At 40.1% G+C, this 23,518-nt stretch overlaps 1 protein-coding gene across 4 annotated transcripts in view; it reads right to left on the bottom strand.

Moving 5' to 3' along the window:
* Positions 1–2,822: 2,822 nt before the first annotated feature.
* Positions 2,823–23,518, bottom strand: part of VEPH1 (ventricular zone expressed PH domain containing 1) — a 337,859-nt gene continuing 317,163 nt past the window's right edge. For all 4 annotated transcript variants that reach the window (XM_083177879.1, XM_083177881.1, XM_083177880.1 and 1 more), the window contains 2 exons: positions 19,530–19,666; positions 2,823–3,946 (listed from right to left, as the gene is read on the bottom strand). In XM_083177879.1, coding sequence (XP_083034005.1) covers positions 3,710–3,946; positions 19,530–19,666 — 374 coding nt within the window. In that variant the 3' untranslated portion in view covers positions 2,823–3,709. The remainder of the gene's footprint in view (positions 3,947–19,529; positions 19,667–23,518) is intronic.

Raw genomic sequence — 23,518 nt, 5'->3', positions numbered from 1 at the left:
TAACAGAATGAGCTTGTAAATTGAGTCCTTAATTAGTTTGTAGATAAGTAGTGTGAAAGTTTTATTGTCTCTAAGTTGATGACAGACCAGAGTTAGAGCTCCGATGCCCTCACTCTCTCTGGGCCAGATTCCTCAGATGTTGTAGTGGGCCATAAATCCCTCGGATAGATTCAGTCCTGTGTTAAGGGTGTCAAACGTTGCCATTAATTTGTATTCCCAGACCCTCCTGTCCCTTTGTGATTTGAAATTTCCTTTTAGTATAATCACTTTCATATGATCCTGATTGTGTCCTGGGCTGCAGAAATGTTTGGCCACAGGAAAGTTTGTCTTTTTTTCCTTTATAGTGTGGCGATGGGACCTCATCCTTGCCTTAAGTTTTTGTCCTGTTTCTCCAATATACAGACCCCCAATAGGACATTAGGTGCACAGAATCAGGTACACTACATTGGTAGTAGAACATGTGAATGTCCCTGGGATCTTATAGTCCTGTTGTGTGTTGGGGATCCGTACACTGTCTGTAGTGAGGATATGGGCACAGGTTTTGCAGCTCCTTACATTGCAGGGATAGGTTCCTCTTTGTGTAATGGATGGCAGTGAACTTCGGATTATAATATTTTTCAGGTTTGCAGGTTGTCGGTAACATAGTAGTGGAGGGTCTGGGAATATTGTTTTCAGGCGGTCATCTTTGTGTGTGATGTGATGTAGTTTTTTTGCAGTTTTTCTTAGCACCTCAAGCTGTGGGTTGTAGGTGACTACCAGAGGTACACGGTTGTTTCTTTCTCTTTCTTTATATTGGAGAAGTTGATTTCTGGGTATCCTGATGGCTCTGATAATCTGATCGTTGATTGATGTGGGATGATATCCCTGATTTAAAAAAGTCCCTTTAAGTTGTTTTAAGTGGACATCTCTATCTGCTGGGCTGGAGCAGATGCGATGATATCTGATGGCCTGGCTGTAGACAATGGATTTTTTGATGTGTTTCGGGTGGAAGCTGTCCCATCTGAGGTATGAAGGCCGATCCACGGGTTTTCGGTATAGGGTTGTCTGTATTGCGTTGTTTTGAATTGTTATAGTGGTGTCAAGGAAGTTTATCTCGGTATATGAGTAATTCATTGTCAGGTTTATTGTTGGATGAAATCTGTTAAATTTTTCATGGAAATGTATGAGTTCTTGTTCAGAATCAGTCCAGATGATCAGGATGTAACGGAAGTAAGCCAAGGGTTTGATTGGGCAGGATGCGAGGAAGTCACTCTCGAGTTTTGCCATGAACAGATTGGCGTATTGCGGTGCCATTTTACTGCCCATGGCGGTCCCGGTGCGCTGTAGAAATATTTCTTTGCCAAAGGAAAAATAATTGTGTGTAAGGATGAATTTTGTAAGCTGTATTGCAGGACCAGGAGCAATCCCATTGGACTCAAGATATATCTGGCATGCTGTCAGTCCATCTTCATGGGGGATATTGGAATATAGGGATTCCACATCCATGGTGGCCAGGATGGCTCCATTAGGGAGGGGACCTAGGGTTGATAATTTATTCAGTAGGTCCGTGGTATCTTGGAGAAAGCTGGTTGTATGTCTCACCAGTGGTTTCAGGACACCCTCTACCCATCCTGAGATTTTTTCAGTGAGGGTTCCCACGCATGAGATGATTGGCCTCCCTGGGTTGCCGGGCTTATGTATTTTGGGAAGCATGTAGAATATTCCAATTCTGGGACTGTCGGGTATCAAGTCCAAAAGTTCTGTAGACTCTGCTGACAGCCCCCTGACAAGCCTTCTCAACTCCCTTAAATATTTTTGAGTTGGATCTTTGTCTAGTTTGGTATAGTATTGGATATCCATCAGCTGTCTATTTGCTTCCTTAGTATAGTCCGATGTGTCCATGATGACTATGGCCCCACCTTTGTCTGCAGGCTTGATGGTGATTTTCTTGTTGTTTCTTAAGGTGTGAATAGCTCTTCTTTCTTGCACACTGATGTTAAAGTATTCCTTTTTATGTTTTTCCAATACTCATATACCGAGATAAACTTCCTTGACACCACTATAACAATTCAAAACAACGCAATACAGACAACCCTATACCGAAAACCCGTGGATCGGCCTTCATACCTCAGATGGGACAGCTTCCACCCGAAACACATCAAAAAATCCATTGTCTACAGCCAGGCCATCAGATATCATCGCATCTGCTCCAGCCCAGCAGATAGAGATGTCCACTTAAAACAACTTAAAGGGACTTTTTTAAATCAGGGATATCATCCCACATCAATCAACGATCAGATTATCAGAGCCATCAGGATACCCAGAAATCAACTTCTCCAATATAAAGAAAGAGAAAGAAACAACCGTGTACCTCTGGTAGTCACCTACAACCCACAGCTTGAGGTGCTAAGAAAAACTGCAAAAAAACTACATCACATCACACACAAAGATGACCGCCTGAAAACAATATTCCCAGACCCTCCACTACTATGTTACCGACAACCTGCAAACCTGAAAAATATTATAATCCGAAGTTCACTGCCATCCGTTACACAAAGAGGAACCTAAATAAAACTTTCACACTACTTATCTACAAACTAATTAAGGACTCAATTTACAAGCTCATTCTGTTATTTTGTTTTGTTTTGATCTTAAGAATGTCCATCTATCACATCTTGTTCCTACTCTGCTGTGTATATATATGTGTTTCTTCACACGCCTTGTTATACCATGCCTGAGGAAGAGACCTAAGTAGTCTCGAAAGCTTGCATTTTAACAACATTTATTTTTGTTAGCCATTAAAAGGTATCATATTTGCTAGATTGCTATTTTGTTTTTCTCACTGAGGAACAATAAAACTTTTCTTATCAACTGGCTAACACGGTACCAAACTTTTTTCTTTTGACTGTAATGAGGATTTCATGGAACAGTGATTACATGCAAACATAAATTAGTCCCTATATCTTGTAAAAAGGCAGTGTCCTTTTTTAGATTAGGGAGAGCAGTGCTGTAAATACTTGAGGAAGATGTTGTTTTATTTTAAACTCTTTTTTAAAGGCCCATACACACTGGGTGACTTTGAGCTGAAAGATGCTCAAAACTGCAGGTTTGAGCAGCTTTCAGCTCAAAGCTGCCCAGTGTGTATGGCCTAGCGATGAGCAGCGAGCTGCTGCGTGCTCCCGCATCATCACCGGGAAAGCCGCTCATCTGCTGGTGTTACCAGCAGATGCGTGGCTTTGAGGATGGCTTTGCTCAGTGTATATGCACTAAGCGGCTTTCCTCCCAGCGATGACAGTGGTCATCGCTGTCCATACACACTGGGCATAATCGCCCAGTGTGTATGGACCTTAAGACTCAAATACACCGTACTTTCCATAGACTATAAGTGTATTTTAAAATACTTTTGCTATTTATTAAACATCTACAGTAGCTACACATTTTTATTTTATTATGTCTGTTTTTCAATATAATCAAAATTAATTAACATCCAGTATTATTCTGTGTTGTAATTACAAAGCTACTAATGAATTAAAAAGAATATAATGTACATTACTGTAACCATATAATGTCAAGGTATTTGTAGATTTATGGCTAAAAGAATGTAAAACCACAGACTCTTGTAACAGCTTTTGGTATGCTCTGCTCTGGATATTTTGGTCCCGTTCCTTATGTATCCTTGTAATTTCTTCTATGATGACATGGAGTGCCGTTATCAGTAATGTATAGAACATCACAGGTAAGTTGTAGCCTCTCTGCTCTCTCTCTCTTTGGCTTGTGCAACAGCCACATTGATGCACTGCAGCCACTCTTCTGCATTCTTCTCGTCCTTTGCTTTGAAGACATATGTCTTGTTATCTGTGAAGATTTCAAAGGCCCGGGGGAGGCTACGATCCCGGCGTTTCTTGGCCACAGCTTTGACGCTCTGAACTTTGCTCAGTTCAATGGGACAATCATCAGGGTCGTCTTTCTGAAAAACAAATGGTTGAAAATGAATGATGCTCTCTTAAGCTCTCTTAGGCCCTTATTCTGGTTGGTGCGGTAATGTCCGCGTGCGGTCGGTCCGCCGATGTTTTGTGTCTGCGCATGTGCAGAGGCGTCTCTGCGCATGTGCGAACGGGACGCACGTCCAAAATCCTCATGAAATGTGTACACTACGAACAGGGGGTGGAGAGGGGCGTGAAGGGCTGTTTGGGCTCATTACCATATGTTTGCACCCCGCGTTTCATGGGCGTTCCTATGAAAACGCTGGGCGTACGTATGGTAATGCGGTCGTGACGCACGTGTAGGGGGCGGACATATGACATTGCCGGATGTCAGCTGCCCGCCCAGATCCCTGCTTTTGCATGGAGAAATACCCGTGTGGTCTGAGGTTGCGGGAGCTGCCTGACCACTCGGTCCTGCATTCGATGGTCTGCGACCATCGAATGATGGGGGAGGTTCCCTGAGATGGAGGAGGTGTATTCATGAGAAATACACTTGCAGTCCGTTCAGACAGCTTCTTACCGCATTCGGACGGAGTGAGCGATCCGTACGAAAGGCGGGGTTTAGGACGCACGGTCCTGGCCGCATATTCGGCTCCGTCCGCACCGACCAGAATAAGGCCCTTATAGTTACAAACAGTCCTAAAGTGTTTTAGAGAGGATATTCCAAAGTTTGAGAAAGAAAGATGATGCATGGATCAATGTAATAGTTTCGCAATGCAGGTATTGGCAGCTTACCAGCAGGTCTAGCACATGTTTTAAAGGGGCAATCATTTAAAAGTGGAAACTATCCAGGCCGGTTATATTTACCCCACAGCCTAAGTCTATGAATACAGTTTATCTAGATTAGAATGTCTACATTGGCGCAGTGGCTCATGTCTAGGTCACTCCTTTTGTGTGTGATGTCATGAGTCTATCGCATATCATTCTTTAATGCCAGATTGGCAGTTATGAAACCATAAGTGGTCTGGGTGCTACTGGGTTTTGGGATGATGGACACTGGCAATACTGGGTCGTACCAGCAGTCTGAGGTCAGACACCTCTTCTACAGGAGCCTGGACATGGCCACATGCTCACCAGAGGAGTCCGCACATTGTGGATCCTGTGGAAGGCTAGAGTAGGCTTCTACAGAAATGTTGCTATTGATACTTTGTCTATTTCTAATAATATATATGGTATTGCTTGTGCCACAGCCTCATCAACAAAGCTCTTACAGTCTCACAGCCACCTAATATAGTACAGAGACTGTACACGTCTGAGTCCAGAGACTATACACCGATAATTTCCATTCCACAGATTCTCTGAACAAAAACAAACAAGCATCACAGCTTCAATTCGTATAATAGACTGCATTCTCTAACACATGCTATAAAAGATGGTTTGTTTACAGCTACATTACTAAAATGCACAACTGCTATTAATTATTGTGGGCAGAAAATTATCTCAATGGTGAGCACAGACCACTGTATAATTAGCTGCAGACTGTATTTACTTTCAATAAATCTGATTATTAACACATCATGAAATGATGTCAAGTGGTGGTGGCCCATAATTGCAGTATAATCTAAGGGTCATTATCAACAAGGAAGCTGTGAGTTTTATGGAAACACAAGAACATCAGTGGCTACAGTAAAGTGTATTAGAATATGGGAACACAGCAACAAAGCAGTAATACAGAATAGAAACCACAGAGAACTGACAAGATTGTTCGTAGTCCTGAAACTCTGCATTTTACGATGATCATTTTGGTTGGCCAAGAAGTAAGTAGTTCTCTTTGTTATAAGTAAAACAATAAAATCAGTTACAATTATATTTCATTATCCATTTAGGACATGGACCGTAAAACATAGAATATTACTTCCTCGGATTTCAGTACTGACGGTGCCAAGTTCTGGCTTGGCTCTCGTGTGATGGGTTGGAAAAGCCTCTGCAAAACTGAACTGAAGAACTTCTATCTGTCAAGAAAGCACTGGGGGCTGTCACAATGAGTGTGCAGGCACAGAGTGTATTCAGTAGTAGATGGCCATCTGTTTTATGTTTTTTGCATCTATAATTCTATACTTGTGCAATTCCCGTGCAAGGGGTAACATTTTGTTACTCAGTGGTTAGTTATAAAAGGATTATTACATTTTGCTCCTAGTGTTACAGAAGAGGTTTGGATAATGATGTTGACAAGTTTTCTTCAACCATAAGAATGGCAGTGGTTCCCAAACTGTGTGCCTAGGCACCCTGGGGTGCCTCAGGACACTTACAGGGGTGCCTTGGGTTGGTGGACCAGGATCAATTAATATTATTTATGGTCAATGTAACAGGCAAAACCAGTGCTGGTGGCTGCCAATCATAATATATGTGGACAAACAGAAGCAAATCCTGTCCCTCACCACATAACTGTGACATATACACACATGTTACTTAATTTTATATTTTTTTTCAAAATTTCTCAATAAGAAGCATTTGGCCTAGGGGTGCCTTGAAAACAATTTGATGCTCTAGGGTGCCGTGATTCAAAAAAGTTTGAGAACCACTGGTTTATGGTCTCTTATCCCATATGTTAGCACAATACATACTGTGTGTATTGAAATTGGCAGTTATTCACTGTAAGTATAACTTATAAACTGTTAAGGCCCATACACACTAGGTGATAGGGGCCGTGGCCGATATCAGGGCCGGATTATAATGGGGGCACAAGGGGTCAGTGCCCCTGGGCCCCCCTCTAGCTAGGGGCCCCCTGTGGTTGGCATGTATTTAAAAAAAAAGCTTCACCTATCTGCCAATGTGACAATGATTAATGGTGCTGAGCATTGGGAGCCAAGTGTGCAGTGCATTGCTGGGAGTTGACTAAGTCCCATGACACTTTGCACCAGAGGGCAGAGGCTGAGACGTTTGTGCTGAACTCTGATTGGTGGAGCTCATTACATGCTTCTCAGGCCCATGGATAACAGCAGCAGCAGTCTAGTCATGGGAGGGTTTTTAATCAAAGGCAGCACTGGGACTGTGAGGTCTCCTACAGAGTAAGGTGCAGAGGGACAAACACAGGCTTTTCATGTGTATGTGTGTGTGTGTGTGTATATCTATAGATAGATAGATCCCCTGAAGTTACCCATTGACCAAGTTTATACTGCCTTTACTCTGTGTTTTGACAGTGTAATATTCCCCCATGCAGTTTGCGGCCAGTAATGACAAGTGCAAGGGGGCCCCCCGTCTAAAGTGCCCCGGGCCCCCCGAAGTCTTAATCTGGCACTGGCCGATATAATTAACAATATCGACCGCATGTCTGATATTGTTCAGTGACGTTACCAGGACCAGCTGAACATGCATGTCAATTGGCTCTATAGCCAAATTTATCTGCATGTTCAGCAGACATAAATCATCATTAATGCAGAAGCGCACATCGTTAGCGTTATTGAGTTTCACACTAGATGATATTGTGAAATATCAATTCATAAGATCCTCTAGTGTGTATGGGGTTAAAGTGCAATTTGAAGTATAGCCAGCAGCACTGCATGCGATCTGCATGAGAACAGGGGGTAAATTCAAGGGGAGGATTACCCATGATTTTCTTTTTTTCAAATGGATTATCAGGAGGCCAAATATATCATGGAAGTGTCTCCACTTAAGAAAAAATATTAATTAAATAAATTGTGTTCATACTGTATGTCATCTTTAGGGATAATTATATAGTGAGGGACAAGATTTGCTTCTATTTGTCCACATATTGTGATTGGCAGCCACTAGCACCAGTTTTGCCTGTTATATTGACCATAATTACTTTAAATTGGACCACGAACCACGGGCACTCTGTAGGCTTGGGTACATTAATATAAGTAAATCTGGATATGCATCTGGACGACCTGCTCACAATCATGATTGTGTCCAGATTTCCCCTCAACTCCCCTACAATCCCAGACTCATGAATTGGTGATTTTTGGACACACAATGTACTCATGATGCGCACACAATCCATCTTACGATCCAGCTACTGCTTAAAAGCACTCACTACCTGCTGCCAATCACGACTGATCAGATGTGCAGCACAACCGATTAGAGGACCAACCACTCGACCCATCGTACGATTGTGTGCACACAATGTGCGTACAATCCGTTGCGCAACCCCTCAAGATTAAACACTTGGGTACAATATAATGCTGGTGTATGGGAGCCTTAACCCATTGGTACTACGGGTAAGCCATGGTGACAAGTCTTGCTGTATGCAGCCAGATATCACAATGCTGTCCTGTGGCACATCGCTGAGAACTGGGGGGCAGATTTATTAAGCTCGGTGAAGTGATAAAGGGTCTGGTTTTTGTCACCGGCCAATCAGCTCCTAACTGTGAAGTTACAGGCTTGGTTTGAAAAAAGACAGGTAGGTTGGCTGACTGGTTGGTGATAAAAACCAGACGCTTTATCATGTCACCGAGCTTAATAAATCTACCCCATAATCACCCTATAATGTCTTTTGCCCAGAGCTGGAGGTAGGCCTCATGTGGCTCTCGGCAATATAGAAGTTTGGGTTTCCACAGGTTTTTTTAAAGTACACTATAGGAGTTATTTTTTGTGGTAGGTGGACAGAACCGCTGAATCATCATTGGGAATTGATGTACTAATAATTGTTAAATGTATCTCAATGTTTATTACAATATAATTGTAAAATAAGGAAGTCCTGTCCGCTCCCCACTTACCATAAAAAGAAATCCTACATAATTTAATCATAATTATATAGTAAGTAATAAAATGTTGGACACAGGAAAGGGGTAGGGACCCGCACCATAAACTTATACTAAATTTTTTTTTTTTACAGATTGTGGATGGCAAAACTGTCAGTCAGGAGGGAATTTGAGCATATATATTCCCCTACTGGCTTTGGGTGCTGCCTACTGATTTGAATATTAGATATACAATACAAAGAAGAAAAAGAAATCAGTTTGTTAAGACGCACTCCACATCCACACAGTCTAATACGACATAAAAACACAGTTGTGTGATACCTTAAAGGTGTGTATTTTAATGAATTGTTACACTTAACTCTATAGCTAACAGGCCATCAACTTAAGTCTTTGTTCTGTAATTTTATTAATTGTGTGTGACCTGATGGTCTAATTCCCTGTGACAGGGATTAATATGGCGAAAATTATTAAAAAGAGAATAGCGAGGGGACGCAGTCTCATAAGAAAAACGGGAGCCCAGATATTACATAAGTACCTGTGCTTTTTGTGATTTGTGCAAGACACACAGACAACCTATCATAAAGGTGAACGTGATAACACAAAAAGTATAGTATCTGTGCCAGACACACAGACGACTGATAGATAGATCAGTCAAAAATAAAACAGGACATATTTGCACTTGTAATAGACACTTCTGTGCAACAGTTACCAAACACACTGGCTGTGCATAAATATAGAAACAATAATGTTACAAATGAAAGACATACACACTGAGTAGAACAGAGGATAAGCTCATTGAGAGACCCATATTGATCAGAAGATTGGGGATCAGATCTGACATACACCTCTTTCTGATTAAAGCAATATAGCGTCTATATATGAGCATATACATTTGGCACATCTAACTGGATAAGGCATCAATAAAGTCTTCCTTCTAATATTGATATAAACGGACTACAGAGACCAATTTTAATCTTTCTAATTTTCTTTTTCCCTATACCTACTATTCTTTTTTTAATAATTTTCGCCATATTAATCCCTGTCACAGGGAATTAGACCATCAGGTCACACACAATTAAAAAAATTACAGAACAAAGACATAAGTTGATGGCCTGTTAGCTATAGAGTTAAGTGTAACAATTCATTAAAATATACACCTTTAAGGTATCACACAACTGTGTTTTTAAGTCGTATTAGACTGTGTGGATGTGGAGTGCGTCTTAACAAACTGATTTATTTTTCTTCTTTGTATTGTATAAGTAATAAAATGTATAGTTTGTTTACAGAATGTGACTGCACTCTGATCCTCAGTCCCTCCGCTCCTCTCTGTTACTGCACGCTGGCAGTGGCAGCTGCTGTTGTGCTGGGTCCCTCTGATACACTGCAGACAGTGGGACTCTGGGAGTGTTGGGCAGGGCTACTTAACCTCCTTACAATGGGCCAGATTTATTAAGCCTTAACAAGAGATAAATGCAAGGGTGATAAAGAGAGATAAACATCCAACCAATCAGCTCCTTACTGCCATATTACAGGCTGTGTTTGAAAAAAGTCAGCAAGGAGTTGATAGGCTGGACGTTTATCTCTCTTTATCACCCTTGCATTTATCTCTTGTTAAGGCTTAATACATCTTCCCCATTATGTGGTAGTCACGTAGTGCTCCTCTGGAAATGTTTTTGCTGAGGCACAGTAATGGAGCTCAGTGCCAGTATGTCATATTAATACTAGTCTGATCCCTTCTTAGATATTGAACTAGAGCCACCCTACAGTATGTATTAATAATAGACCGGCCTGATTTTGTGGAGCCAAGCCACAGGCCCCTTGGGACCTGTCCAGCTCCTAGGTTCCATTATGAGAAATCTGGAGGTGTTTCTACCAACTGAAGCTTGCAAAATTGCTAAAGGGACACTTACATTTATTTTATGTTTAAAAATATATTTTTAAAATGGCATGTTTCCTCTCAGTCATGCATTTCCTAGCCAGCAGTAATAAAATACTTTATAAGATAAACAAGCATATGCAAGGTACAGGTATGTCTCCCACTATGTTTTATATCACATATTCCTCTGTAGCATCTACTGCTTAGACCTTATGTTTGGCAAGGATACAAGTGCTATTAACTAGGAAGAGGCTGACGTGAATAATGACCACCAGACGCCATCATTACAATTCATTTCATGTTAGTCACGCTGCAGATGACTGATTAAATAATGAACAAATAAAACAGCGCACATATTGTAAGCGTCGGTGTCAAGTGGTCATCCTTTGATTGAAGATACAGTAAAGTAATGTATATATAGTTTATGCAAAAAAAAAAAATCTCAAATATAACTCCTGTAGTTGTTACTGCTATATGTTCAATTTGGCATCTCAGTCAGTGGAAGGGATTTATTAGTTACAGTAAGTCCTCTTAAAAATGTAGATTTTGCATTTTTTCCTGCAGTAATCTACTTCCAGGCGGCGCTATTTGGCAGTTCAAAAGGGGTTGGATAAATGTACAACAGCCCTAAATATTAGCCCTCACAGCACAACTAGGAAAGTCCCTAAATCCATCAAAAATTTTAAAATTTTGCCAAATTAAGTACTTATAGCTTTTGATAAATTGACCTTTAAGATTACAATATATATCATTTTAGTAAAATACACAACAATAGGTCAACAAAAATTGAACTTGTAGCTGAGTATTCAAATAACAACTGAGGGCTACTGTAGCTATTAGAAAAAACAGCCTGATACAGAACTTTTAGAGCATGCTGGGAGATGTAGCTTAAACGTTTAATAGAGTATTTTTTTTTATTCACATGAATGTCACACAGAAAAAGAACATACAGCATTAGTGCATTACTTATTTTGTATACATTCTGGCCACACATAATACATTAACATTTCTTCTCCCCACTCCCTCCCTTCCCCCACTCTATGCCACCCACCCCTAGATCAATCATATACAAATAATAATTGTTTGTCGCTTATCTTACATGTATTCTGTTGTTCGCAGCCAATCAAGATATCTCATGGTCATAAAAAAAAAAACATTAGTTTGTACAACGAAATGTGATACTATTCACACTTATTTTCTATTACAGGTGAAATATTATTGTCGTCAGTGTTTTTCCTTAGACTATTTTCCCACTAGTGTTTCCACACTGACGAAGATCACCTTACTAGTGTATTATACCGTGATATTTCTTTTACCTATTTCCTATAAGTTCAAGAATCTACTTTATCCTTTCTATTTTTTCAATACTATAATACTTATATTCCATCCACCTCTTCCATATCTGGTCAAATTTACTCATATTTTTGTGTTTGCTATACATACAGTATATTTTTAATGTATAATCATGCAATTTACAAGGTTAACCCATTGTTTAAAACTTGGGCTATCACGTGCCAACCAAACATAACTACAATCATCAAAAAGGCCCAACAGCGCCTGTTTTTCCTGAGGCAACTCAGGAAATTCAACATCCCACAGGAGCTGCTGTGCGTATTCTACACCACCATCGTGGAGTCTGTCTTATGTTCCTCGATCACAATCTGGTACAGTGGCGCAAGCGAGAATGACAAAAAAACACAAAAACTGCAGAGGGTAGTGAAGACTGCGGAAAGGATCATAGGGACCGACCTCCCCCCGATAAGGGATCTGTTCTCATCCAGGTTAAGGAAACGTGCTGAGAAGATCGCAAATGACAAGCTGCATCCTGGTCACAACCTGTTTAACATCCTACAATCCGGAAGACGGTTTAGGTCCATCCCCGTCAAAACGTCCAGATCCGGCAGAAGCTTCTTTCCGTTAGCCGTCCATCGCCTGAACAATCCAATCAAAGCGAATGCAATCCCAAGATCAACAGCCAAACAACCTACCTACCTGGCGACCTGACCACCATAGTCGTAGCTAGAAATTAAATGCTTGTAATGCCTTTATGTAATATATGTAATGTCTCCCCCCCCCCCCCCCTTTTCATCCCTGCTTGATGATGCCCTGTAATCCACACAAAATTCCTAGTGTGCGCAAGCATACATGGCCAATAAAGTTGATGTATGTATGTATGTATTCCCTAACTCAGTGGTTCCCAAACTGTGCGCCGTGGCTCCCTGGGGTGCCTCGGGACACATGCAGGGGTGCCCTGGGTTGGTGGTCCAGGACCAAGTAAAATTATTAATGGTTTATTATTTGCCAGCCACCAGCACTGGTTTTGCTTATAATCATAAAATGTGTACAAACAGAAGCAAATCCTGCCCTTTACCACATAACTGACCCTAAGAATCGCATATAAACCCAATCTAATTAAAACATTTTTGGCTTAGGGGTGCCGTGAAAAAATTATTATACTCTAGGGTGCCGTGATTCAAAAAAGATTGGGAACCCCTGCCCTAACTATTACTACTTTGGCCAACGTCATCAGGTTTTCTATCCTGTGTACAGTATATCATATTTGCTTATCCCACTCTCGTGTATATTACCCAATAGGCATGTTTTTTTTTATTTACTCTTGATTCAGGTGATCCCAGATTCATTACCAATTTACCTATCTGCTTCCATATTGTTTGTATCAATTGACAAGATCATCCTTATTCTTAATATTTTGTTGAAGCCTTAATGGCATAACATAGACTCTATGTAAAATAAACAATTGTATCTGCTGAAGTCTAATTGCCTGCGTTGCCCTGGTCAGGGATGATATTACCCTTTTCCACTCCTGGCCCGAAATATCACCCATGTCCTGCATCCATTTCCTTTTGGTTTATCTATCTGGGTTTTTTAAAACTCATTTATCAGTACTTTATACAGTATATAACAGACACACTCACAATTCTGTCTGATCCTAGGAATTGCTTTATTGGGGAGTCCTGAATGGTCACCTCACTACATCCATATGTTTCATTCAAGCTACTCCTCAATTCTAAATATGGGGAAAAAAGCACAAGGACTACCTTAATACAAAGTATTGAAGAAAAAACTGTGGCCCTTTGGGTGACCATAGAGACAGGGAAGAAGATGATTCTTCATATATGGGTGATCTACAGACCACCAGGTCAGGAAGAGGAACTTGACAAGAGCCTACTGCAGGTCATCAATAAAATGGCATTAAAAAGAGAGGTTATAATCATGGGAGACTTTACTCTACCTGATGTAAACTGGGAGGTGTCTGTTGCAAGTTCCACCAGAAGTAGAGACATTCTGAATTCCTTGCAAGGAGCATCCCTCTAGCAATTGGTGAGGGAGCCCACTCATTAGGATGCAATATTAGACTTAATACTTACAAATGGTGACAGAATATCTGACGTAAATGTGGGTAAAAAGCTTGGATCCAGTGACCATCAAGCTGTATGGTTCTGAATAAAGACATAGACCAATTCATCACATGCAAAAACAAAGGTGTTAGTTGTTTTAAGAAGGCTGATTTTGTAGAGATGGGAAACTCTGTAAAGGATTCTTTGACAGAGTGGAGGAACTTAGAAGGAGTGCAGGAGAAGTGGGAAAAATTAAAAAGTGAAATACTAAAAGCAACAGAACTTTTTGTCAAAAGTTAGGAAAAGCATAAGGAAAAGAAAGCCAGTGTGGTTTGCAAAAGAAGTAGCAAGTATTGTAAAAGCAAAAAAGTTGGCCTTTAAGAAATATAAGCGGATGCAGAAGAATGAGGACAAAGAGTTGTATCTTGTTAGACAGAAGGAGGCTAAGAAGGTAATCAGATGTGCAAAAGCACAGGCTGAAGAGAAAATGGCCCAGTCAGTGGGTAAAGGGGGGAAAACTTTTTTTAGGTATATAAGTGAAAGGAGAAAAACAAAAAGTGGAATAATTAGACTGAAGACAGAGAGTGGAAGTTTTCTTGAGGGGGACAATGTAATAGCAGATAATATTAATAATTATTTCTGCTCAGTATTCTCTGCTGAAAGAGAGGGGAAGGGGTCACAGTTAAGTTGCAAGTATAGTCAGAAAACTGAGGGAGAGACAAGTACATTTACAGAGGAGAAAGTCCTAACAGAACTCTCAAAACTGAAAGTGGATAAATCAATGGGACCATATGGGATACATCCAAGGATACTAAAAGAGCTTAAAGGGGAGTGGGTAAAACCTTTAACAGAATTATTCAGACAGTCACTAGCTACTGGAGTAATCCCAGAGGATGAGAAAATAACAAATGTATTCACACTGCACAAAGTGGAAGCAAGGAAGAGGTAAGCAACTACCGACCAGTGAGCCTTACATCAGTAGTAGGGAAATTAATGGAAACACTCTTAAAACAAAGAGTTGTAGAACATCTAAAAACCAGCTATTGACTGAATCCTAAACAGATTGAGAAGAGGGATCTAGGTGTCATTATTTCGGGTAACTTAAAGGCAGGCAGGCAATGTAACAAAGCAATGAAGAATTCAAGTTAGATGCTTGGTTGCATAGGGAGAGGAATCAGAAGTAGATTCATCTAGAGTACTGTGTACAGTTCTGGAGGCCATATCTCGGGAATGATATAAATACATTAAAGACTGTACAAAGATGGCCAACTAAAATGGTGCATGGCCTACACCACAAAACTTACCCGGAAAGACTAAAAGATCTTAATATGTATAGTTTAGAGGAAAGAGGGGGGGGGGCATGATAGAAACTTTCAAATATATCAAGGGTTTTAACAAGGTACAGGAGGGAGACATTCTTCACTGGAAGAGAAGCAACAGAACCCGAGGACATGCACTGAAACTAGAGGGAGGAAGATTCGGGGTAAATTTGAGGAAAAAAAGACTTCCCAGAAAGGGTAGTGGATAAGTGGAATTGCCTCCCATCAGAGGTGGTAGAGGCAAATACAGTAGAGAAATTTAAACAAGCTTGGGATAGGTATATTGATATCCTTACAAAAAATAAGGATCAAATCTGGTTTGAGCTAACATGTTTAAAAAGGGGGCAGACTAGATGGGCCAAGTGGTTCTTATCTGCCGTCAAATTCTATGTTTCTAACTGCTTCAGGCTTTTTATTAATTTACAGTGACATTAAATTCTGATTTTATATGCCCATTACATGGGCATATATATGATTTTATATGCCCATTACCTGACCACTCATTATTATAGCGCAGTTACCGTCTTCCTGTTCTTCCTTTAACAGCATGGTAACTTTATTCCAAGTGTACTGTTGTGTCATATTTCACTGTTCTAATAAACGTATTACTAGCTATAATACTGATGCACTATTTAAATTAATGAAGCAAATATAAATATGACTGTATACAATTCACCACATCTGTTTCACATATTGCATATACTGATGATCTGGGACCTGACGGGGTCACTACTTTCTTATATGTGTTTTTTTCCCTGTAAAGTAGAAATACATACACAGCTGAAAATACAAGCCAAATACATTTAGACATTGAAATGAATAACTTTTTAATAAATCACTCATTGCCCCCTTCCCAAAGATTGTCGTTTTAAGAACATGCCCTTGTGAACTGTAACATATAAGCTCCCATCAGAGACAGTAATTGAATTTCTGCCTCCCATTGCAAAGGCCAGAGTGCGATGACGGTGCTCACATTCTGTAATATATTTAGATTACTGCTTTTGGTGTATGGCAGGTTGAAACTAATCTTATGGAAAGAAGGATCTACTGTACCATACTTCAAGAAGTAATTTAATGCGAACCTTACAAACTTACTTTTATTCAATAGAATTGTGTGCATATGCAGCAATAAATATATAAATAAAATTAGATTTGGATCGTAATCAGGAGATGTATGTATTTTACATGAAAACATAGACCATTATTTGTCAACCACTGTGCAGTGGCACACTAGTGTGCCTTGAGCTGTTCTCAAGTGTGCCCCCAGATCTAGAGATGCCCAAACCAGTTTATAGCCACCACCAGTTCAACTGTTATTTATTGGTCTCTTCTTTTCATGCATTTTATTTTTGTTACCTTTGGGGACCAGTGTGATTGTTTTTTTTATGGGGGGCCCATAGTTTGGGTTTTTTCCTTGTGGGGACCAATGTGTTTTGCATTGTGGGGATCACAAGGTGTGCCTTGGCAATTTTAAAATCATATTTAGTGTGACGCAAGGCAAAAGGTTGAAAATTACTGTCATAGACCATGCAGCAGACATTCTAGATCCTATAGCACTGTAACCTGTTTTATTAGTGATTAGTTTTACTATAAAGAGCATCAGAGAAATTTGAAACATTGGGCCTAATTCAGCCTCAGCTACTGCTAGCAAGTGAGGGCCCCCCCAGCACAAGGCAAGGCCGTCCCACATGCCAAATACCTCCAAGTGATGTAATTGTTTGCAATTTGCGCCTCTAGCTGAATTGGAACCATAGTTGTTTGTCCTCTAAGAAGGCTATTAAAAGAAGATAAAATAAATGAATAAATATTATTTTTATTTATTAGGTTAGCACTATTTTAGCAAATAAAAATATACCTCCCTCTCCTCACCTCTGACTCCCCTCTGGTACAACCCGTCTTTTCCCACGGGCCTCAACCCCGCGATGGTCTCTCCCTGGTTAAGGGCAGCCATCACTAGAATTCATCACATACAGGGTGATTTTGCCCCTAAAACATTTGAAGACATGCGACAAAAATATAGCATCTCGAACACTCTACATTACCAATATCTGCAACTCCGACACTTCTCTTCTACATATCAACCCACACAACCACGCCAGACTCCTTCTCAGCTGGAAAGTTTCTGTATATATAGGCCTACCGATAGGGGATCTATCTCGCAAATTTACAACTCTATCTTAGTTAAAGACACCCCTGCGCTAGTTAATCATGAGCACGAGTGGGAAACAGATTTGGGCCAACACCTTGAGGAAGAGGAGTGGGAATCTATCCGACTGGCTATCTCAAAATGCTCAATTAGCGTTTCAATCAAGGAAATCTCATATAAAGTATATTCCAGATGGTACCTGGTTCCGACCCGTATCCACCGCATTTATCCCAACTCATCAGATATATGTTGGAGAAACTGCGGACAGAGGGGGTCGTTTTACCACATCTGGTGGTCATGCCCAATAATAACTCACTTCTGGAATATGGTTCTCACCCTCCTTTCTCAGCTTGTCGTACCGCCCAACCCCATCGAACCCATTAACTTACTCCTATGTGCCCCTATTGATCACTTACCTAAGGAATCGAATAAGCTGATTATGCACATTGCCAACGCGGCTAAACAACAAATTGCTAGCAATTGGAAAAATCCGATTGCTCCTAGCCGACAAGAATTACTTAACAGAATATGGTTTATAGCCAAAATGGAATATATTACAAGCCTGCAAAATAACACCATTCATAAATTCCACTCTGTCTGGACCCCATGGTACACGTACCACAACACCCCTCTTCCTGGTCAATTCTAATCCTTTTTTCCATTCACTAACAATTTATCTCTTTAACTATACCTCACTTTCCACTTCTCCTGCCTTTCTCTCTATAATATCTTTCCCCCTGTTGTTGGGACCCTCCCCCTTTCTTCTCCCACATATCCCCTTTATGTGAAAGTAACGATCTCCTAATATAAGCTTATGTTGACCTAATATGCACAACATTCGGGATGTTGTTCTCTCTAAGGAGATACTGGCTAATGTCACACTACCACACCAAAGCTATCACTTTCCTTATGAATCGTTATTAGTGTCATGTTCTATTGTATCCGATCTGACTTGTTTATTGAAATGATTCTTTATCTTACTTGCTACATATGTCGTCACTATTTTTTGTTAATTTTGTTGCATATGTTATGTAACTGTATTGAGACAATAAAATATACGATAAAAAAAAAATACCTCCCTGTCAGCATGTCTTGCAACCACCTCCAGCATTTCATGCAACATGTTTCGTGGTTCAGTTAAAGGTGCTCCTAATGCAATAACTGCTTTTAATGTTCCTTTAATGCATACACTCATATTGTACGTAGAATTTTATTGCGGTGCTTCATCTTTTGAGCTATGTCTCCCAGCTGCTATAACAGTCTGTAAGGGGGTTATTATTTAAATAACTACTATAGTACCTGGTGGTACTTCTGGTGCCTCCAACAGGAAAGTTGAACAAGCCTGTAACAAGTATGGGGAGCAGAGAGCCAACAAAAGTTTTATAGGGGATGTACAGCAGATAATATTTGGTTGCATGTGTGTGACTGCAGTTTTATTTACTTTGGATTAAAGGAGAGTCTGTGAGTTGTTTATAGGGGGCTGTGTAATTGTCCTGAAACTGCTGGATAATGGCTTTGAAATTAGTAAATATATGCATTTTGATAATGTGCTGTATTTTAAGTTGGGTGTATTTTAGACTTGTGCACTGTGTACATGAAGAGACGAGTCAAGGACATTAATGTGTAAGTTGAGTAGAGTGAGTCAGCCATGAACCTAAAACACGCTACCAATTCTGACTTACAAATATCCTAAAGTTACTCCTTTTAGGATGTGAAACTCTGAACACACATACATGATGTGTGGCGATAATGACAGCCATATTTCCATGTAACTGTACTCAACTAATATTTTGAGTCCCAAAATGTCTTTAGTTAAACTAGGGTGAAATAATACAATAATACCCTTCAGGGGTCAGTATGATAGCTAAACTTGTGCAAATACGTAGTTCTTTTTTCAAATTACGTTGATTTAAGATTGTCTCACTGCTAATTTTGGGCAGCTTTAATCTCTGATTATCTCATTTGTACAGCATGTGCAGTTTTCTTCAAGGCAATTCAGCATGCTAAAGAGCGATTTCAACTAGAGGCCATATGCACAATATCTGTAAAGAAAGATACAGACCTCACTGATCACAAAACAAACATGACCGGGATCTTTGGCTGGCAGCTACAAACTGTACTATCAAGGGGAAGGAATAATTAAAACCTTCAGGGGGATTTATGTAAACATCAATGAAAGGGAAATGTACTATACACGAACACTCACACATTTTCCTTTGCGAAAAAGAAGCTGATTTCCTGCCAGAGTGAAATAACGCGTTTTCCATCGTTTGATGAACTTCCACCGAACCTGCTTCTCTTTAAGTTTTCCTTCGAGAAGAGGTTGGCCTTCTTGATTTACGACTGCAAGAAAGAAAAAAACAATCTTGAAACACATTTGTCCTCAGGCTATGAAAAATCAAAGCTTGGAACTAGGCCAGGGGCAACAGTGACTTTAGTTGTACATGATACGGATATAGTATAAGTAAACAACTGACCAACATACACTGAATGCTGTATACTGTATATATAATTAGATAAAATTATTTCACCGCCATGTAAGAAGAAGTTCTTACAGAGCCTCGGAACTCATTGAAAATCACTGTTTGATTGACCTCAAAGAAAGTAGCTAACATTTGTAAAGTCAATACAATGGATATGAATACTCTAAACAATACATATTGTAGACATTGTTTACGAAATGTGATTTCGCAAGCATTCTGAACTTCGATCTCCATGGTTAGAAAATTTATTTACACAAAGTCTGTACTTGGAATTACAAGGAAGAATTGCTGTTCATTTGTATGAATTACATTTTGAGTGGTCTATTCAGAGGAAAAGAAACAAACAAGCTTTTCTTTTCATTTAGTAAAACAGTTTATTTTCCAGTAATTATTTGGTTTCTTGAACAAACACTTCTATTGTGGCCAAGCCAGAAAAAATGTCACCATCCTGTAATGCTTGGGAATGTTACCAAATCACTTTCCCAAAATATCCCACAATGATTTAGCACATCAGCCCTGTGCCTGCTTGTGTTCACTGGTAGTTGAATAAGTAGAGGTGTATTATAAGTAAAAACTAAAATTTTACACTAATGATTGGGAATTGCAAAAGAAATAAGACCCCAACAATTCTGAATGTCAGCTGAATTACTACAATACTTATTTATGATCAATTTAGAAGACACATTCCATTGTCTTGTTTGGAAGGTTGCACCTGATGTTTAGTTTACATTTTTTTTAATGATGCCAATTAAAAACAGGTCAGTGTTAAGATTATGTATTCAAGAAACTTAATCTCAATTTATACATTTGAGTGCCAATGACACTGTGGGGGTTATTCTAGTCCATTCTTTCTGACAAAATCCTTCTTAGATGGACAAAACCATGTGCACTGCGGGTAGGGCAGATGTAACTTGTGCAGAGAGAATTAGATTTGGGTGGGGTTTTTCTTCAAAGTGAGATCTATATTGAAGTGTAAAATCATGCAGTCAGTATTTTCCCTGCACAGAAACAAAATAACTCACCCAAATCTAATTCTCTCTGCACATGTTACATCTGCCCCCCTGCAGTGCACATGGTTTTGTCCATCTAAGAAGGATTTTGTCAGAAAGAATGAACTAGAATAAACTCCTGTGAGAGATGTGCAAAATATCAGTCAAAAATGCTAGGGCCGTAGTTGAGGAATAAAATCACTTTAGTTATTGCCGGCAAATGATCTGAAGTCAATTAATTGAAGTTTAGTTAAATACTGTGCCCAGTGAGCGATGCTGGCATGTTTAGCGGATATTTTACACATGCCTTAACAGCGACGTTGGTACTCAAAGGGTTAATATTAACAATGAGCCAAAAGTGTTGAATGACAGACACACTGTAGGTGATGCAAGGGGTGTAGATTAATAGATAGACAATGTCTAGTCAATAGTCAATGTAGGCAGTTATTAGGTTGACACCATCAGGGTCAACATGTCTTAGGTTGACAGGTTCAAAAGGTTGACCTGAGAATGGTAGACACACAAATGGTCAACACATATTTGTTATTTTGTCCAGACTGAGAGAGTCCTGCCTGTCCAATATCCTAAGGAGCCTGGTCCAGAACCCGACATGCTGTAGACTAATTAGAGGAGTGAAGAAGGCGGGAAGCCAACCATGAAACTAGATGTGCACTGACACAATAGCTTTAAGGGAGAGTATTAGGAGAAGGGCGCTCTGCCTCTGTGCCGGCTGCTGAGTCAGGTATGTCCAAACCTAGGGGAATTGCAATAAAGAAAAATGACTAGCGCTCTGGCTATAAATTGGTAATCAGTGGTTTACTGATAGGGTGTGGATGTCAAAAAGTGCCCAATATGTAATAGGTGTGATCAATGTCTTGGAAGATATGACAATGATGTAAAATAAAATATATTTATTTATCAGGTAGCATGGATGTATTATTAGCATACAAACATGTGGGGTGGGAGAGGGGGGTGGGAGGGAAGGCCCTTGTGGAGGGATCCGGGGAAAGCAAGTATGTGGCTGCAATAGCCTGATTGTCCAAGTTCACAGAGGGATGTGTGGTCCCAAAGCAGACACCGCTTCACCTCCTGCGGTGAACGCGGTCTGTGTGCTCTGGATGGGGGTGGGCAGTGGAGGGGAAAACAGTCACAAGTCCCAGCTGCGGTATTGCTCGGTGGCTGAAATGATCCAAAGGGTCATGGAAAGTGTCCAAGTGGCCTCTGTTTTGTCTTTTATGGTTAATGTGTGTGCCCGGTCTGTGTTGTGTACTTCTTGTTGTGCTGCTTCAACTGATATGGGATTGTATTGCTTTTCTATAAATTGTCGCTTTAGTTCATCGGATTGTGTTTCGTATTCTGTTATTTTGGAACAGTTCCGTCTTATTCTGCAGAACTGTCCTTTAGGTATGTTGTCGAGCCACGGTCTGTGATGTCCACTATTGTACAGTATGTAGCTGTTTACTTCAACAGCTTTTTTATAAGTTCTAGTGTGTATTGTGTCTTGTTCAATGTATATTTCTAAATCCAGAAACTGTACTGCGTGTTTACTGTAGTGAGTGGTAAATTTGAGGTTGTTATTATTGGTATTGAGTTGCTCTACGAAGTGTTGTATGGAGTCCTCTGGCCCTCTCCAGATGAATATGATATCGTCTATATATCTCCGCCATAGGATCAAATTGGCACTCCAGTCATGTTCACCCCAGATATGGTCCTCCTCCCACTTCCCCATAAATAGGTTTGCATAACTGGGCGCCACTTTTGATCCCATGGCGGTCCCTGTAATCTGTAAATAAAATGAGTTGTTGAACCAGAAGTAGTTGTGTAGCAGTATGTAGTCGAGTGCTTTTATGATGAAGTGTGAGTGTTGTTTTTCTCAAGTTCTTTAATGGCCTGTGTTTCCTTTTTGGTGAGGTTGGGTGTTGTGCTGTGTGAGTTCTTTTGATCAATGGTTTCTAGGTCCCTAGTTACCAATGATTCGAACGTTTTTATGTGGTGACTTTTGAGATATGTTGGGTTGAAGTGTGATTGTGGTCTCAAGTTTGTGTGCTGGTAATTCTCAATGGTGTCTTAATGGTTCCTGACAATGGGGTTAGAGTTGAAATATTTTTTTAAACATAATTTTCTAGTGAATGCATGTAGGTCGCAGAATACTTCAAATTTGTTTGGTTTATTGTTAGGTGTGAATTTGAGTCCTTTAGTCAGTACAGTTTCTTGTTCTGGGGTCAGTGTGGTATCGCTGAGGTTGTAGATTGGAGTGTCACTGGTGGTTTTGTCTGCTGTGTGTTTGTCAGTTGTTTCTGTTTTTTGCTGCTGTTCTTGGAACCTCCTCTACAGCCTCATCTTGTTCTATTTGTTGTTTTTTGTGGTTGGATCTGGGGGTTGTGTTGTTGCGATCTGTCTGGCAGGCTTTTCGGCCTGCCCCTGTATCTAAAAAATGATCCCCCCATAATGCTTTAGGGGGGTTGTCAGTACTGCCTTGTTTGTCGGAGGTATTTGTCTGTGTTCTAGTGGTTTCTCTAATGTTGTCTTGGTACTCCCTCAGTGTGGTCACCCAACCTTCATCAAAGGACAGTTTGGCTAAATCGTCATAGTCTCTGTCTTCCTCTGTTTCATGTATCGAAAAAGATGTGTTGGAAGAACTGTCAGATGAATCGTCTGTTAAGTCACTGATGTTTAAGTCTATATTTTTCTGTAAGGGTTTTGGGATAGCGTTTTGTGTGTTT

Source organism: Crinia signifera, chromosome 3 (assembly GCF_055691185.1).
Source record: "Crinia signifera chromosome 3, ASM5569118v1, whole genome shotgun sequence".
NCBI classification, from domain to species: domain Eukaryota; kingdom Metazoa; phylum Chordata; class Amphibia; order Anura; family Myobatrachidae; genus Crinia; species Crinia signifera.
Note: the sequence above shows the minus strand (reverse complement) of the source record. Positions and strands in the feature narration are given on the sequence as shown.